At 46.6% G+C, this 17,700-nt stretch overlaps 1 protein-coding gene across 1 annotated transcript in view; it reads left to right on the plus strand.

Annotated features, from left to right (window-relative positions):
• The window catches only part of LOC119373770 (uncharacterized), a gene marked incomplete at its 5' end in the record, with an annotated part of 48,220 nt that overhangs the window by 19,664 nt on the left and 10,856 nt on the right, over positions 1–17,700 (plus strand). The window contains 15 exon segments of the mRNA XM_037643830.2: positions 813–1,118; positions 2,102–2,259; positions 2,673–2,820; positions 3,722–3,909; positions 4,683–4,824; positions 5,673–5,975; positions 6,596–6,787; positions 7,562–7,610; positions 8,413–8,510; positions 9,050–9,140; positions 9,279–9,478; positions 10,219–10,311; positions 12,094–12,303; positions 14,371–14,598; positions 15,449–15,507. Coding sequence (XP_037499758.1) covers positions 813–1,118; positions 2,102–2,259; positions 2,673–2,820; positions 3,722–3,909; positions 4,683–4,824; positions 5,673–5,975; positions 6,596–6,787; positions 7,562–7,610; positions 8,413–8,510; positions 9,050–9,140; positions 9,279–9,478; positions 10,219–10,311; positions 12,094–12,303; positions 14,371–14,598; positions 15,449–15,507 — 2,465 coding nt within the window.

Consider the following 17,700-nt stretch of genomic DNA (forward strand, 5'->3'; position numbering starts at 1 on the left):
GGTGTGCACCTCGAACACCGTAGTGTTTTCATCGCTCAGCCAACCATGGAAGCAAACCTGCGCGCTCGTTTGGAACGAATGACAGCTGAGATCGGTTTTGGCCCATACTCCGATACACCGCCTCGTAAGACGGCACTGGCAGACGGCCCCGAAGCGCCGCCATTACCGGACGCCAGCATTGTTATCGGAGACATGCTGCGCCCGTGCCTCGGTCGGTCGTGAGAACGTGCCGACGATGCAGTTCTCAGCTGACGAGGCAACATTCGAACGGCTGCCACTCTCAACGGCAACCGGCGATGGTCAAAAGCACAGAAATATTCACGTTTTCGGCACTGCGCATGGCGAAGAAAACGGAACCACGCAACTACGAGCAGACGAGCTGTCGGTGAGACCGGAAGTGCTAATATTAATGTTTGTTCGGTGTTTTTAACGCGATAACAGAATATAAACATACATATTATCTACTTATTGAACTCAAAATTAACAACGAAAGTAATAATGAGGGTGTTATCGTGATTATAACATCAGCCAATGGTGGAACTGCCGACAATCGCGTCATATTTTGCGGACTAATACATCATTTGTCGAGAGAAGAGGGAGCGATATTCAGCTGACTTTGAGAATTTATTGTAAACTCCAGGCCGTGCGCATCGCTATAACATTTGGCTCGCGTGTTCTCGGGAGCCTCGACTACCGATCGGCAGCGCTTTTTGAGCATGCTCGAAAAGTGTTGCAGGGCCCCTTTAAAGAACGCAGTACCAATATTTCTACCTGCCAGTGAACAGTTCCTTGAATGTCAAACTCTCCTGCAGGAACGGTTGGATCAGCTGAACCAAGCTGTAGACGTATCAAGCAAGTGCCTGGATAAGGTGACATCGGACTGCGTCGCCACGGAAGCAGAGGCTGTGAAGAGTCACATAGAGCACACCAGCAAGGCTGTCAGGGCGTTGTCGGAATGCGGAAGGTTCTCTCCGGACCAAAGGGAACGAGCGAAGAAATGTGTGGAACAGTTCGCCAGTTGCTGCGAGGAGCTGGACAGGCGGAAGAAACGGGACGACGAGAAGGCCACATCAAAACCAAGTGGCGACGCTGCTGAACACCTAAAACAACAGAACGAGGTGAGCTGATTTGGGCTGCTCTTGTGTCTCGCTGTGACTTTGGCCAACGGGAACACTGTGGAATTTTTGAACACTCGGCAGGAGAGAACCTCTGAATGTACTGCTCTTGCAACTCACTTGACAAAAAAAAAAAAAAAATGTACGCAGATGGCGTTTGAGTAGCCATTTTTGTGCAAGGTTTCCGTTTCACTTAAAGCAAGCCACATTCCTGCTGAAGCAGTACTATGTAACCTTACAACAAAAATGTATTCATTTAATAAAAAAATGAGGAAATCATCTTGCTACCTTACCATGAGGGCGCATAAGAATATAGTCACGTGCATATGGGCATCTTGAGAGAGGGCACCCAACACGCACGCACATTTTTTTCACCCAGCCACTCACTAGGAACTCTTTATTCGTCATATTGGAAACCACCATATATACACAATTCTTGCACATGCTCCAGTACGTCATTAATACCACCTCCTACCTACAGCATAACATATTATAAGATGCTGATAAATTCAGATATCTAGGATGCCGATCTCGTTGAAAAAGGGAAATTGTGGGTTTATATGCATACTTGTTTTATTTTTACTTCTAATGCAAACCCTCCTAAAATATGCTATTCTTTTTCTGCTTTTGCCAGTAATACGAGTACTTTCATATGCATTCTGAAGGCAACTTACCATCATTAACTAGCAACTAGCCCAGGTATAGGCTCTCCTTGAAAGAAACCATCTTGTGCTAACCTGAGTTTCGAAGCTCAGTGCAATAGAAAGTTGTGCGAGTTGGTTTTTACTTGCAACTTGAAAAATTGCAAAAAAGATGACTACACAGAATAGAAAAAGACCAGACGACATGCTACTAGCAACTCAAGGTTGCCAGTTGAGTTGCTATGAGCACGTCTCTGTGTTTTTCTATTCTGTGTAGCCATATTTTTTGTGCCTTATAACGTCGTTTCCAAGTTCGTGTTTTCACGTGTTTTGTGCTTCTGGCAGGAATCGCAGAGGCACAAGGACGACTGCGATGGACTGCTGCGTTACGGCGCGTCCATTGGAACTTTGCTTCTGGATGAGGACATCAGGAAGGCATTGGACAGCCAGCTTGCTGCCGTCAAGGAGTCGTGCAACAAGACTGAAGGGAACCTGCAGCAAAGGTGATGCCAAGCCTAAACTGCGTGGACTTGTGTGAACGTTAATCGGACACAGTAATACCGTGATTATGCATGCTTAGTGTTCTTAAAGATAGATTCGTGCAACAAAAGTGTTATTTTGTTGCGAAATTTCATGTTTTTTTTTGTTCTTTTTCAACAATAGCACGCGATATAGACAATGAGAGCTTCGTGGTTTTAAAAATGCATATCTGCATGTCTTGTGGTTTAGCGGGAAGGATCAACGCAGATCAACAGAAGACAGTGCTGTGTCCTCTATCGTCTTACGTCATTTCTCTGTGCTGAACCACAATAAGCCGTCCCTGTTTCAGGGCACATCCTTACTTGAAAGTTTCCTGCTTCTAGTAGGCATAATTCTGCATGCACTCAAGTGTGTCTTTCCACATTTCACTTTACAGCACATTGAGGCTGAACGGCGTGGCTGGCTTGCAGCAGGAGTTCGATGTGAGGTTGGAAGAATTTCTCCTCTGGCTCGACGACATGGAAGCATATCTTGCCTCCACGATCGTACCAGCGGAAGCGCAGAGAGAACTGAAGTTGCTGGACGTAAGTGCAATATAATTTCATCGGCACACATTTATGCAATCCACAGTATTGGAAAGGAGTGTGACGTTTTACCGAGTAAGCGAAAAAACTGTGGTGCACCTACCACGTCAGCAAATTATTGCTTCGGCAGTTATGTACACTGCTTTGCATAGAAGATTCTCTTTAAGGCAAACGCTAAGGATTCCTAGAAATTTGTTGATCTTAGGAAAAGTTCATTATTCATTATTACAAAAATGCAATAGATCTTTGAGAGGTTAAACAAAGAATCGCTAAGTAATTAGGCCTAAAGGTGTCTAAAGTGAATTTGACTGAATTTTCTAGCGTTATGAGACAGGCATTGTTATTTCTTCACAGTGGACGTTGACTGAGATTAGAAAACTTTCTTCTATGGCTTGATAAACATGGAAGTGGGGGGGAGTGCTAACATGGGGTTGATAACGTGGGTTGTGGGGGAGTGCTAGCAGTCTTGATTTTAAGTGTAAGACCGAGAACAGCTGCAACAGTGTTTCAAGGGGCCTTTTCAGTTTAAAATTACCTTCTTGTCCCAAGTGTTTGTTTAGTTTCAGTGGTAATGAAGTGTGCCTTCAGCCACGTAGATTTCTTTTTTTTTACATCAGGGGCTTCTGTACTGTATTTGGTGTTGCAATATGTTATCTGGAGATAATCTGCTTCCTTTTGAACGATTGTTGTTGCCATTGTTGTTTAGCTAATGAAAGCTGTAGCCACCGCAGAAATAGATAGCTTTGGCTCAACAGAAGTGAAAGAAAAAATATCCACGAACAAAATCGGCATTAGAAAGTTTGTTGCAGACAACAGCAGTACTGCACTTGAAGCAGGCATCGCTCTCGAGTCGACCTTGCAAGCACTGTTACATCTTTCGGTTTTCCCTCTGCACTCGCAGGCGAAGAAGCAAGACGTGTCTGAACACAGCGAACTGCTGAAGCAGCTACAGACCAGTCTCGGCGATTTGCTCAAGCACTACCATGACCTCGTACCTAGTGAAGATCAGGACAAGGCTAAGGAACAGCTGGCAGATGCCGAGAGGCGCTGGCAGGCCTTGGCACCACTGATCGAGGAACGCCGAAACAGGTGCTTAAATCAGTCTTTCACGTGATAAAGGTGAACATCTTGAACAGAAATCTGTCAAGGGCAGCACACGACTGTTACTGCTTGAGGACACTGTCACACTATGAAAGCGGACAGGATGTTTGATTTCATAATGTCATGTGGACTGTTGAGCTTCCTGGTGTAACCGACAAAATTTCTGCAAATCTAGGTCACATTTGTGGAGAGATCAAATTATTAGCTGTAAGCAAGTTTTCAAATGTTTTATTGAAGCAGCTGATAGCAGTGAAGATGTCTGCAATCCCCATTTACAGCTTGTAAGATCACTTTCCTGAACTGTTTCTGTATGCTGTCCAAGATGACTCAGATGTCTGTTGACCATGTAAACACGTTAACGAAACTGTAAACATCACGCACGTTGCCTGCTTTTGTGTGCATGTAGCAATTTCACAATACATGCACAGAGAAGCAAGAGACTCTATTATCTGCACGCACGTGACTGGTGTATTTCTGGTCATCATAACATTTATTTCACAACAGCACCCTATCACCAGAAATACTGTCTTATCTGAGAAACAAACCGAAATGCTTATCACTCCTCTTATCAAACGCCATGGAGAGCGAAGCCTTTGTGTCTAGCGACAAGAACGTTTCGTGATATGCACTCGTAAGTGTCCAATTGACTCGTCCCGACAGACGCGCTGGCAATCGGCCAGCAGCCCTGGTCAGCCCTTATATATGCGCTTTTCTCCCCGATGTGCGTCGGCCAGGCTCATCCCTTTGTCTTGTCTCTGCAGATTAAGTGCTGCGAATGTCTTGTGGGAGGAAGTGAAGCAGTTGGCTGGTAGGCTCGCCAACGTGCGGACCGCAGAGGAGACCCTTGGCCGCACCTTTGGCGGCGACCTGGAAAGCCTTTTGCAAACTGTTGAAGCATTGGAGGTAAGGACCCTGTTGAGCTTATTCATTAATGGCATTGCGATTTTGGTTGTTTATACGGCGAAGCTGTCTCGTCTTCTTTGTGTCATCGTCGTCATCGCAGTAGTAGTAGTTGTAGGTCTCACGCAGATCATGTGACCGGAGTGGGGAATGAATAAAGAAAGGAATAAATTGAAATGATAATGATGATGCTAAATGGTGATGATGCTGCTGCTAAATTAAGTCAAGTTTAGTTGAGTCAAATAACTCACGGCGCGAAACTGGCCGAACTTTTCTTTTTTTACCCTGATTCTGCACCAGCATTACATTGAATGATGAATTCTCATTGATGGGCCTTGACAGTCTACTCAAGTTAATATGTTGTTTATGCCTAGGCACTTTTCACCACGAGTGCACTTTCAGGTGTCAAAGATAAGTAGCTAGGCTTTAACGCTCCTTAACTCGGTAGTTCCATCTGGACCTAACGCACAGTACTTCCCAAATGAACGCCAGAACTGGAACTAGTTCATCAGAACAACTATCAGAGCAGGTTATTTATTGTGTTCTGACACTTCCCAGCATTTTGCTTCTGTGGGATTGGAAGGCTTGGTCTTTCATTTAGCAATAATATCTGACCACCCATGAATGTGATGTCAGTAATTGTACAAAAAAGCATATCGAAGCATGAGGGCATCGCTTAATCGTGTCCAGCTTGCGTTTGATGCTAAATGTGGTTGAAATAAGGCAAATGTAACCATCTGTAAACGTCTGTAGCTTCTGAAACATTCAGCGCCACCTTCTCAGTTTTAGACAACTGCCATTCGCTCTTCATGTCGACATTTTACATGTTTCGCATGCTTTTACACACACAGCGCCTGCTGCCCGAAGTGCAAGAAATAGAAGTCCCACTGAACAACGTCTGCCGCCGGTACGAGAGCCTGATCCAGGACTGTCCGGTGGACGAGGGCCTCGGCACTTACATCGACCAGTTGCGCTACGACTGGCTCGCGAGGAGGCACTCGGTGCGGGAATCCCTGGAACGCTACCGCGGAGCGACGCACACCTGGGAGCAGTGGGACGCACTGCGGGAGCAACTCATGCTATGGCTGACCGAGAAGGACTTGATGCTCAGCAGGCTTGAGATGGGACACTCCACGGAGGAGGACGACCCCGAGGTACGTCTTGTTACTCATGTAAGGAAGTTCACCAAAGAATCAGGATGGGTTGGTGTGCATACGGTAGGCATTCTCAACTCATGACCGGTAACTTACCACTGTCAGTAAGGCAGAAAGTACACAACCACTGCTTTTTGCCAGTCATAATGTGTGGCGCAGAAACCTGGAGAATAAGAAAGAAACTCGAAAAGAAGCTAAGGATCACACAGCATGCAATGGAACGAAAAATGGCAGGCGTAACCCTAAGAGATAGGAAGATAGCTGAGTGGATCAGAGAACAAACTGGGTTGGCCGATGTACTAGTAGATATTAAAAGGAAAAAATGCTCCTTGGCAGGCTAGATTATGAGAAGGATGGAGAATAGATGGTCAGTTAGAATGTCAGAATGGATACCACGAGATGGGAAGCGTGGATGGGGACAGCCAAGGTAGGTGGAGCGACGAAACTAAGAAATTCGGAGGTGCGAAACTGAATCTGATCGTGCAGGACAGGGTGTTTTGGAGGTCATTGGGAGAAGCCTTCTTGCTGCAGGGGGCAAAAGACAGGGTGATGGCGGTGATGATGATTGAAGGCATTGTTACTTTCGACAAACTCTTCACGAACCATGCACTGCATTGCAGGCACTGCGGCAGGAGCTCCTTCAAGGCAGCACCCAGTTCACCGAGCTGAGAGCTGCCGGCTCGGAGGTCGAGCGGTTCGGCCTCCTGCTGGCAGGCATCGCCACGGGCCCGGCACTGGGAGAGCTGCACCTCTACTGGCAGGACCTGTGCCAGCGCGCGGGCGCGCTGGTTGGAACCAGGTCGCCGGACGAGGTCGGTGAATCCGGAAACCCCAGCAGTTACTTCAGTACAATGTCGTGTCACTTTGATCCTATGTTGGCCCAATAACAAGGCGAAGAATTAAAGACGGGGAAAAGTGTGACTTGCAACTCCTGCGAGCGATGCTCTTCCCTGGGTTGCATTGTAACGATTCTGGTCAAGAATGAAGCAACCCGCCCAACAACATGTTTTGTTTAGTATTGCAATGTACTACATGGACGCAAATCAACTTTGTTCTATTTTGGTGCAAAGGTACTAGCTAAGCACATGATGTAGGAACCACAAGTTTGAACATGCTGGCCCTTCATTGGACTGTGCAGGCCTAGTATTAATGCAACGTTGGCCACACACTACAAGCACTTTCTGGAGAGACTCCAAGGGAGTTTGCTGTCAAAACGAGAAATGGCCTGCGTGCGTGTGGCTTTTGAGATATGCTGGATTTTGTTAATTCTTATTGCCCTGTCAAACTTTGAGTCCGTGTCAACATTTAATTGGCAGTCCTCTATACATCCCTTCCACGTGGAACACTTGCAAAGCACAACGTACCACATGTTGTATTTAATGCTTTCTCATTTTATTTTATTCCAAGCTTTTCAAAGAGCAGACCCTTTCACTTCAGACATTCCTTTTATTTCTGATTATAGTTGCGCGCTCGTTTGAAATATAGCAGCAAATCTCTGCTTAGAGTGCTTCAAAACTTGTTTTCCTCTGAGCTGCTACTTTCGCAGAGCAAATTCTTTAATGTCCCCTAATGTGGCTTGTTTGCAGGACAAGGAACCAATTCAAGAAGACATTGAACAAAGTCAGCAATTAACTGGTAAGTGCATCTATGAACTTTCGCAGAACCTTCTTCTGGTGACTTGGTTCTCAGCAAGTCTCTGCTGCTATCACTAAAAGTTCTCAACTTCCATGTTTATACACAGCTGCATCCTATATTATGAAACCTAGGGCAACAGCTTATGTCAGTCGGTTACGCTTGACCTACTACATACACCGTATGTAGAGCGGATGCTTAAAAGAAAGAAAGAAACACTGTTTCCTAATTATTTGTCACTTCTTTCTTTTGTCTTTCATCTGCACGTGCATATTAACATAACAAAGAAGAAATTGTTTTAACAAGATCGAGCAAGACAATTGTCAAAAAAAAGGCAGTAAGAAAACTACTTTTCTACTTTTAGATGTATCCAGAGTGCCATGCGTTCAGCTTGGTGTTGCACTTCTCGAACTGTAGCCTGTAGGCTTCAGGTGATTGTCAGGAGGGCATTACACTGCCAACTGGAACCGATCTACGAGTGTGCTTTGTTAAAGGCAGTAGAATTGCAATAATTGGCTGCGCAAGAAAGCCAGCATCAATAGCAACCTAGTCTACATAATCGTCGACCCAATAATGGGAAGACAGCGACAGTTTGGGGAAAGAGTTTGCTAGCAAGAAAACTTATGTAAAGTAACTGCACAGGGCAGTGTTTACCATTCCATGTTCAAGTTGTCAAGTGAACTGTTGTTATAAAGGGTACCAAATAGCAGTGCAGAAGACAAGTGACAGGAACACTGCCGTTTTAGTATAAAGTGCGACAAATTTGGATTAATTAGTCACGTTTTTTTTTTTTTTTTTTTCTCAGGCGCTACTTCCTCGTCAATCATTCCTCCTGTTGCCGGCGAGCACGGCGAAGTTACGCCGGAGAAGCTTCCAATCGCCGGAGCTGCTTCGCAGAACCTCGTGAGTAACCACTGACGACTTCAACGAGAAACGAGAATGTCGTGCAGAAAAGCAGCAGTTTAAGTTGGTTAACAACAATTTTATGGAGCCCCTGCTTTGCATATTGTACCTCGAGGCATTCCTGAAAAGCTTTTACATTCTACCATGTAGTTCCAACTTCGCAATATTTTCGCATTACATTAATGCAATGTTTTGTCGAAGTATTTTTTGCCGATTACGACTAACTTGTATATTCTGGTGAGTTTGAAAACCAAGTGGATCTTTTTCTTCTACAGCCTAATTGGGTCTAATATGTCCAACTTATAATAATATATAGCTAACTTATTTAACTGGTGATGTGGTGACAAATAAACCAAGCCTGTAGTACTGTTTTTTTTAGTTTTATCAAGGAAAACATCTGCTAATAATAGAGGATTTTTGGAATAAAGTGGGCACCTTATTCTTCAATAGTGCTCTGGTATATGTGGTCTAGAGTAGCTAAATATGCACTATCATGATATGCAAAGCTCTAAATGTGGTATTTATGTATTTATTTTCAGCACCAAGTTGTAAATGTGCTCGTCAGCAACATCAGCAATGATCAGCGTCTCAGACGCATGCGAAGCTCGTCCGAGAGCAGCGAAGCTGATGGTACGCATGCCAATATCTTTTTTTTTTTTTTTTAACATTGGCATCTTATTTTCACCAACAGTACAGTGTACAGAAACATAACTTGCGTCTCTTTCTCCCTTTACTGCACGCTATTTTTATTTTCTTGTTTACTTTTAGACGAATTGACCGATTTGCTGGAAACTGTGGCTCCCGAGAAAGCCTTTGAACAAGAACAAGAACAGAGGCCCGACGTTTCGGATGTAGAAGAGGCGCTGCTGCGTCTGGAACAGTGGCTCGAAACGGTTCCCGACCGGTTTGGACCGGACAAGGTCCCGGAAGACCTCGAAGAACTGACTGCGCTTGTTAACTCGCACAGCGTGAGTATCGCTTCTGTTTGTTTTTTTCCACTTACTTTTTCATTTCATTGATCCTCCTTTTCGTCGGTCCATTTCACAGAGAACCTGTTCCTGTGCCTTTGAAAGTGGCTCATTACCAGCCTTTAATCTATCGTAAAAAACGAAACAAGTGTCCCCCCCCCCACTCCACAAGAAATATAGAAAATTTGTAGTGATTTTTATTGTGTGTAAATTGCTTAATAAAGTAAGGCAGAGGCTTAGTAGTGCACATGTATTACTTTATTACATTGTTGTAAGAGCAGATAGCCAACAGTTAGCGAGCATTAGTCGACACTGATATTATGCAAGTAAAAACCCCTTGACTGCGCCGTTCCTAGGTGGCGCCCTTGAATGTGTCCCAGACACTGAGAAAATGGACTCAAAAAGTTGCTCCAACTTGGCAAAAAGGCTTCTCTTTAAAGAAAGAAAAAAAAAAAGAAATGGATAATGCAGTTGATATTGGGGGTGCGGGTGAGGTTAGTTTCTGCACTGAAATTCAATATGGCAGCCACGAAATTCTAGGCCAGGAAAAAAGATAAGAAAAATGAAACTGCGCATTTTAGGCAATTCTTGGTGGCTTGCAACAATTATTAATGGCTTTATTTGAATCGGTTTTTACTGAACGTGGCATACACTCAACGTTTTACGATACTCTTGATCCTTCACATTGCAGCCTTTCAAGAAATGGTATTAATATTTCTGTCAAAATCTTGTCCTTCCAGGACTTTCTTGATGAGTGCCGCAGGTACAAGATCCTCCTGGACTGGCTTCAAGGACAAAAGATCAGAGATCCTCATCTGCAGAAAAGGCTTAAGGTACGAACCCTCACGGCTGGATTTGTGCGATACTGTGATAGTGAAGTTGTAGCTGACATGAAAATTCCGTTGTTACGTCTCATGCTCATGATAAGTCTGGTCAAGTCCAGATACAGTCAACTGCCGATTTTTCGGACGCCCGATTTTCCGGACATGCTCGAAAATTCGGACGCATTCGCGGCACCGTCACCAGCCCCTTAGACGTCAATGTATTAGAACGTCCGAAATTTCGGTCGCTGAGACTATTCCGCGTCCGATTTTTCAGACTTTCTGCCCAAATTGCAGGTCCGAAAGGCATTATTTGAAGCCCCCACCTCAGCCGCGTCTATCATCTCGTAGGTTCGAACCAGCGCTTTCGCGAGTCGATCTGTTTGCGACAGCAGCAGAGTCCGAAAGTCAGCTTCGTCGCAATGCCGAAGTGTTATGGGGTGAAGCAGACCAGAAATTCAAAGGGGTCGCTATCACGGCGCCGTGCGGCGATGTCTTTACGGATAAGCCGCGGAAATGCACGGAGGCCTGATGGCGGCAGGTGGCAAACGCGCCAGTACGGCTTAATCGCTGACAACCCTTACGATAAGAATCTCAGTTAACTGCTCGGTAGTGCATGTGGCCTAGCGCAGTTCCATGCGTACTGCACGCATTTAATAGGCGAGAACCCAAATGCGCCGCGCCGCCATTCCTGCTGCCTCTTTGTGCGAGACGGCAAAGTGCGCCGCACAGACGCGTTGCCTTCACGGACGAAACCAGCTTGCCATTGCCGCGCCCGTGTGCGGTCAGGAACAAAGTGCGCATCACGAACCCTTTCATAATAAATGCGTGCGTACGATACAGCAACAGTACAGTGACGGCGTCAGCTTAGTTGGCGATGTGCTGCACACAACTAGAAACGATCGGCTTGACACGGCAGCAAATGCTGCGTATCGGCGGAGATTCGGCGATGTGTGTGCGCATCGTATCGTTTACATGCACACACGCATCGGGGAAAGCAGGACGAGTCGTCCGCTCTTCCGCCACAGTCTTTGTGTTCCACGTCATCGTTTCCAAACGCTTCATGCGAGAGAGCCGTAATCTATTCTGCGCTTTGCTGTTATCAGCGGCGCTCATCAGGAGATGCAAAAGTGGCGGTTGGCACGCACGTAGTTAAGCGGGGTTCGCGGCAGGTGCCGAATGTATTTGCGAGAACCTGGGCGAGCACCAAAATGCCTGATAATTGTACTGGGAGGCATTAAATCTATTTCAGACGTGGCTGTGGCGATTTGACCGCTTAGCGGAGTAAAAAGCATTAATTCGTTTTTTCGGACTACCCGATTTTTCGGACGATTTCGCGGTCCCTAGGGAGTCCGAAAAATCGGACGTTGACTGTATGTCGAGTATGGTGTATGTTGAACCATTGCAAGAACCCCTCAGAAATTCCTAGGGGAGCTCAGCTGCGTTTATAAACTGCGGTATATGTTGAAGTCTTCAGTGATGTACAGTGCTCACAGATTAAATACAAAAATTTAGGGCTAAGTAATGCACATTACTTCCGTTTCCACCATTTTCAATGCATGTCATATTGGTGTGATTTCGACCCGGGAGGACTTGCATCAGAACCAGCATTACCTTTAGTGGCCAGATTCATAGCCGCATGATGCAGTTATCTCGAGCAGTTGCGCATATACCAATCGTTATGCTGAAAGCTTTGATGTTGCGTTTGAATCTGTGAGTGCTGTACAGCAACACTTCATTTTGTCTGCCAGCTGTGGCTTTGCTGACGCACAACCGCCTTACTTGGTTTTACAGGCTGCTGCTGCACGCTGGGACACGGTATGCCAGAACGCGTGGAACTACCAGGAGCGTCTGCGATGGGCATTGCTGCGCTGTCCACACTACAGCAGCGCCCTCCAGCAGCTGGCTCTGTGGATGATCGCCACCAGGAAATGGCTCAAGGGTCGGGACAAGGACGCCAACCTGCCACCACGGCTCCTGGTGGCCCGCTACCGCCAGATCCTGGTTAGTGGTTGTGCCATCCCTCAATGCTGATGGCTGTGGCAAATATTAAGATTGCTCCAAAGGTCGAGCACGACTAAATGCAGTCAGAAAGTGAACCGTTCACTACTAACCAAGGAATAGGTCAGTGTCAACTAAGCGGTGTTAAGGAAGGAATGGTTTGCAGAAAAAGTCAAAATATGGAACACCTGGTTCATGATTCTTGTCAACACCAGCCAAAGTACGATACATTTGAAAGAAAGCCGCAAAAGTGCGAACAAGATTATTGAGGCCAAGCCGTCACCCAGGAAACCTTACAGGAAACCACCCAACACCATTCAGAAGATACCTCTCCCTTGGGCTGCATACATTAGCAGTTCCTTAAGAGCTGCATTTTGTTCTAAACATGTACTTACACTTCTGGAATCAACCATGTTTATACAGTAAAAGCTCGTTAATTCGGATTTCTAGGGACCGGAAAAAATATCCGAATTAACCGAATGTCCGAATTATCGAATGGTCGAAATAAACACAGTAAATGCAAGAGTTTTTTCAAAATACCTTTACTTTACAAAGTAATCGCGGATGCGTGTCTGTTTTCGAGCAGAAATTCGCGCTGACACAATTTTTCTGAGCCCTTCAAGGTGCTCAGCAGCTCGCATGCTGCCTGCAGTGCCAAAACGAAATTCTTCATGGTCGACGAGGGCCTCCGCGACTTCCTTCACAGTGCGAGGAGGCCCGTGTGGCTCATGGTGTGGCTGCTCCTCTTCAGGCTCTTCGTTCTCGGATTCGTTGCCATGCATCACTTCCTTGACGATTTGCTCATCAGTCAGACAGCCGGCAGTGGCAACGCCATCATCAATGCCGATATAATTCTCTAGTGTCACTGCATCAGGCATAACACTTCCGAAATCCTGCCCATCATCGGCACCGTCGTCCGGCGACACTTCGGCATCGCTGGAGTCGGGTACAACAAAGCAACTGTGCCTGAAACAGTTGGCAATGGCGTGCGCAGGCGTGTTCTGCCACACACACACGCAAGAATGCTAACTGCGCTCAGGAGACTCACGTCGTATTGTTTGCCGACGTCATGGCACAGGAGCAACTCCTTGTCGGCAGAGCCCATTTTTCAGGGCACGCAAAATTTCTACTTTGGTGGTGAAGTCCTTCGCCTCGTACTTGGGCCGCTTCGCCGGCGTTGCCATCGGCGGAGAGTGCGTTCACACGAAAAGTCAGCACAAAAGCACCAGCAACAATCAAGCTAAAGGAGCCGTACTGAATCGTTCCTCGATAAAACGACGTTTAACGATGCAGCACACCAACGGGAACAAAGCAATTAAATGGCACACGCTTAGAAAAGGCGGTCAACCAGTCTCAAGTCAAGCCAAGTCGACAATTGATGTCCATGGCGATGCTGCGTTTGAGCTTCACTTTTGTTCCGAATTGTTCTTTTTTCGTTTTCGAGCCTCGCCAGCGGCCTGAAAGTCGCCGAATTATCCGATCTGCGGTCAAATCTGTCCGAAATAACGAGCGCCCAGTCTCATAGAGTGATGTGTATATTTACAGGGACCAGATGACGTGTCCGAATTAACCGATTTTCCGAATTAACGAGAGTCGAATTAACGAGCTTTTACTGTATACACCTCCAACTTCACAATTTTCTTGCACACAACACAGGAACAAAGAAGAACAACACACGGACGAGCATGTGTTGTCCTTTGTCCCTGTGTTTGGTGCGCAGAAATTGTATAGGAGAATCTGTTCCAACGGGCCGACTCACTAGTACATATCCAAATTTTTACCACAACAATGACATATTGATTTGCTCTGCGTCCCTCAATGTGCACAGCTCCTTCAACTCCGAGCCCCCTTCCCCAAATAAGCAGGGACCCTACACTTCATGCTGACATTTCCTGTCATTTGCAGTTTGCTTTTTAAATCTCATCTAAGAATGCCCATGGAGTCATCACTTTGCCGTATTACAGCCTAACATGATAGAACCTTTAGTTGGACCTTATTTCTGTGCATGTGATCAGATTGCAGCCAGTGTGCTTTGAACCAACCCCTCCTCCATTCTGTGTGTTTCTTCAGGTGCTGCAAGACCAGTTACACCGGTTCCTGCCGCGGCTAAAAGCCCTGAACACGATACAAGAGTCCACGCCCCCATGCGAGGGCGACTCCGACGCTGGACAGCCACGCGAGCACAAGAAGACCAAGGAGGCGGGCGAAGTGCTTGCCCTTCTGCAGTCCCTGTTGGCACTGTGTGCACTCCGAGCCAGCGCCCTCCGCAAGGACCTGCTCCAGTCCGACCTAATACCGGTAAGACACCACTGTACCAACTCATCTCCTCACCCCCTTCTGGACGGTCATGCCGTTGTGTCGCATAACTCTCCAGCTGTGGTGTTCTGCTAATTAACACGAAGTTGTTGGTTGCAATGCATGCATTTCGATGAAACTGAACCGTAAGAACACCCATGCACCTAAATATATTAGGTTCACATTTAAAAAATGTCAATAAGTCAAAATTTCGCTGGAAAACCTCATAACCTTGATGTGTCTTGCCGACATAAAGCCTCATGAACTAACTTCGTTATGTCAGTGGAGATGGCCACCACTGCAGATGAACGCCTAGTATCGCGTAGTATCAGCAAAGAAAACTTGCAGCCAGTGCATTTCAAAACACGGCATAAGCAATGCTCGACTTCATTTCTGCAAAGCTTGGCTTGAACCACTGCTTTGCTCAGTTGCATTTGTTTGTTGCTTCTTGAGCTGACACTTATAAGTTAGTACTGAATTACTTCCTGAATCGAAAGTGCTGGTGGTAAGGCTTCAGTGACCTTAGTTGTACGAACCAATAATACAGCACACACCATTATAACATCCATCATTCACAGTGCAGCTCTGAGTCGTTTAAGGTTAACAAGAGCAAAGTCCCTGCACTCTCTCAAGCGTGACCGACATGGTCTTTGCAATCTGCAACAGCGTTGTGAGTCAGTGTTGAAATATGATTAGAGTTAAGCACTGAGTTTCGTGCGCTTTTTGTGCTTTCCTGGGGAGTCGATCATTGCGGATGCGATTCAAGTCCAAAAGGTGGATGGGCGCGCCATTAACTGCTTTTGAATAATTGTGATGGTTGCAGTATGAATTTTTTTTGCTTCTTCTTTTCTAGCATGATCCAAGTCTTGAAGAAGAGATCATTCCGTCTACAATGGAAGCCCAACAGTCAGGGTAAGCAGCATGTGACAATTCTTAGCGTTTCTTTTTCTAACGTAACAGCTTTGAAGAGCCAGTGTCGCAGGAAGGTAATGTCAGTGTCGGCATCGGCAGCATTGATTGTGAGCGATAAATCCCAATGGATGCAAAGAATAAAAATTAGGGTTCGAGGAATTGAACCCAGGTATTCTGTGTGGCAGCCGGGTGTTTTACGACAGAGCCATGCCAGTGCTTCAAACTACTTTGTTAAAAGACCCTATGCAGCAGTGATTCCACTCCTGTGCCAACTGCGCCAAATTGCGCCAAATTGTATTTGCTGCGCCATCCTGATAATATCGACGAAAATTGCGCCAAACTGCGCCAAAGTCTCGGGTTTGGGGGCGTCTATCACCGGCAATCGCACGGCCGGCGCATCAGAACATGTGCACCTTGATCTTGGGGCTGCCAAAGTCGCAACCATGGACCAAGAATTATTCCGCTGAATAAATAGCGCTCGGGCGTGCGTCCCGAATAAGCCACGATGCCGTGCACGATGCCGACGCAGCGTCTGTTCTACAAGTCGGCTCGACAGCGAAACGCGCTCTCCGCAGAGGCTCGTGACGTCTAGGCCTCTCGGTAGTGAGAAAGTGCGACGGGGATTGATCGGCGGACGTCGTCTGTTGCAGAAACGCTGCTGATATCTCGTTTCAAGCGTCGCACGGCACGTAAGGAAAGCAGTGTTCAGTAATAACTACATGCGTGCCGCTAAAATGTCTGTCACTTCTGTTTCCAGACATCGCGGAATGAAATCTGGGATCGCTTGCAGTAGATATATGGGACAATATCGAATTTTCTTTGCTTCGCGTTTATGGAAGAGCACGCGAACGGTGGAAACGCGTTGACAGTTTTCCTCAGATATACTTTATCCATCTATCTTCATCCAGAAGTGCTTTTTTCGTAATTCCTTCCGCCAGCACGTCTGAGTTTGTAATCACTCGGCGGTAAATACCCCCTAAAAGGCCCTGCCCTTTCGAGCTCACGTGCAAGGGTTCCAATTCGAATTTTTTGCCTGATTTTTTAAAAATGTCACCTCAATAGTAAAGTCATATCTCCTGGTCGGAGCAGCCGCAAATGCGCAGCTGTCAGTAGCGGGCCCGTCGCTGACGGCCCACGGTGAAGCGGCTACGCCATGTTACACGTCCGCCCCTCGCTTTCGGGGTTCAATAGCTAACGGTTAAAAAAAAAAAACTCAGTTTCGCTTAAGAGCGAAGCAATGAATGCGATACCAAAAAATTGTATTGTGAAACAAAGTAAGACTAGCAGCTAACTCTTTTGGATCCGATCTGGCGTAACTGAACAAAACGCTGGTTTAAGGGAATATGGCCCCTCCAGGAACCGAAGCGTTTTCTTGCTCCGAGTTTCTAACGCGAAGTAAGCGTTGAGAGCACAGCAAGTTTACGAGCCGTCTCCTGATGCTTCGAGATAGCGCGCGCGCAAGCGACTGCGCCCTTCGAGCGATGCGCCCCCCCCCCCCTCTTCCGCTCCTCTGGCGTCCCTTCATGCTCCTTACGAAAGACGGGCGGGGCGTTCCCGCTCTGTTTGATGAGCAATCGACGGCAGGCCCGCACGCGGGAAGATGTTATCTCATGCGCTGTCCGTGCGGCGGAGACAGACGGTCGGCTAGTTTAATCTCCGCTTCAGCCGCGTTTGTCGCCAGCGCTCGCGAGCTTTTACCCGCGGCTAGAATGCGCGTGGTGATGTTGTTAATTTGGACTTTATAACGGAAAATTACGGCAACGGCGACGGCAAAAATCCGCCGAGAGTGTCCATATATTGCTATCGCAAGGGTCAATGTACGGGGCAGATTTTGCGCTCCCCCCCCCTTTAGGTGATTAGGGGGGGCGCCCCCCCTGCCCCCCCCCCTGTGTGCGCACGCCTGTGCTCCTGGGATGACTTTTTCCATGAGATTTGCAATGAATCGAAATATTTCTAGCCTTCATAAGAGCCCCATAATAATACTCGGGTGCTTGAATGTTAATGCAATATGCCTCTGTATTGCTCTCCAGGATGTAAAATTCGCTGCTCCAAAGTGCTCCCAGATGCAAAATTATCTGCTCCAAAGTGCTCCAAGATGAAAATTTTGCTGCTCCAAAGTGCTCCAAAACGAAAATTTTGCTGCTCCAAAAATTGCTCCAAATCAGAAATCCTCGGTAGCATCACTGCTATGCA

This window comes from Rhipicephalus sanguineus, chromosome 11 (assembly GCF_013339695.2).
Source record: "Rhipicephalus sanguineus isolate Rsan-2018 chromosome 11, BIME_Rsan_1.4, whole genome shotgun sequence".
Lineage (NCBI taxonomy): Eukaryota > Metazoa > Arthropoda > Arachnida > Ixodida > Ixodidae > Rhipicephalus > Rhipicephalus sanguineus.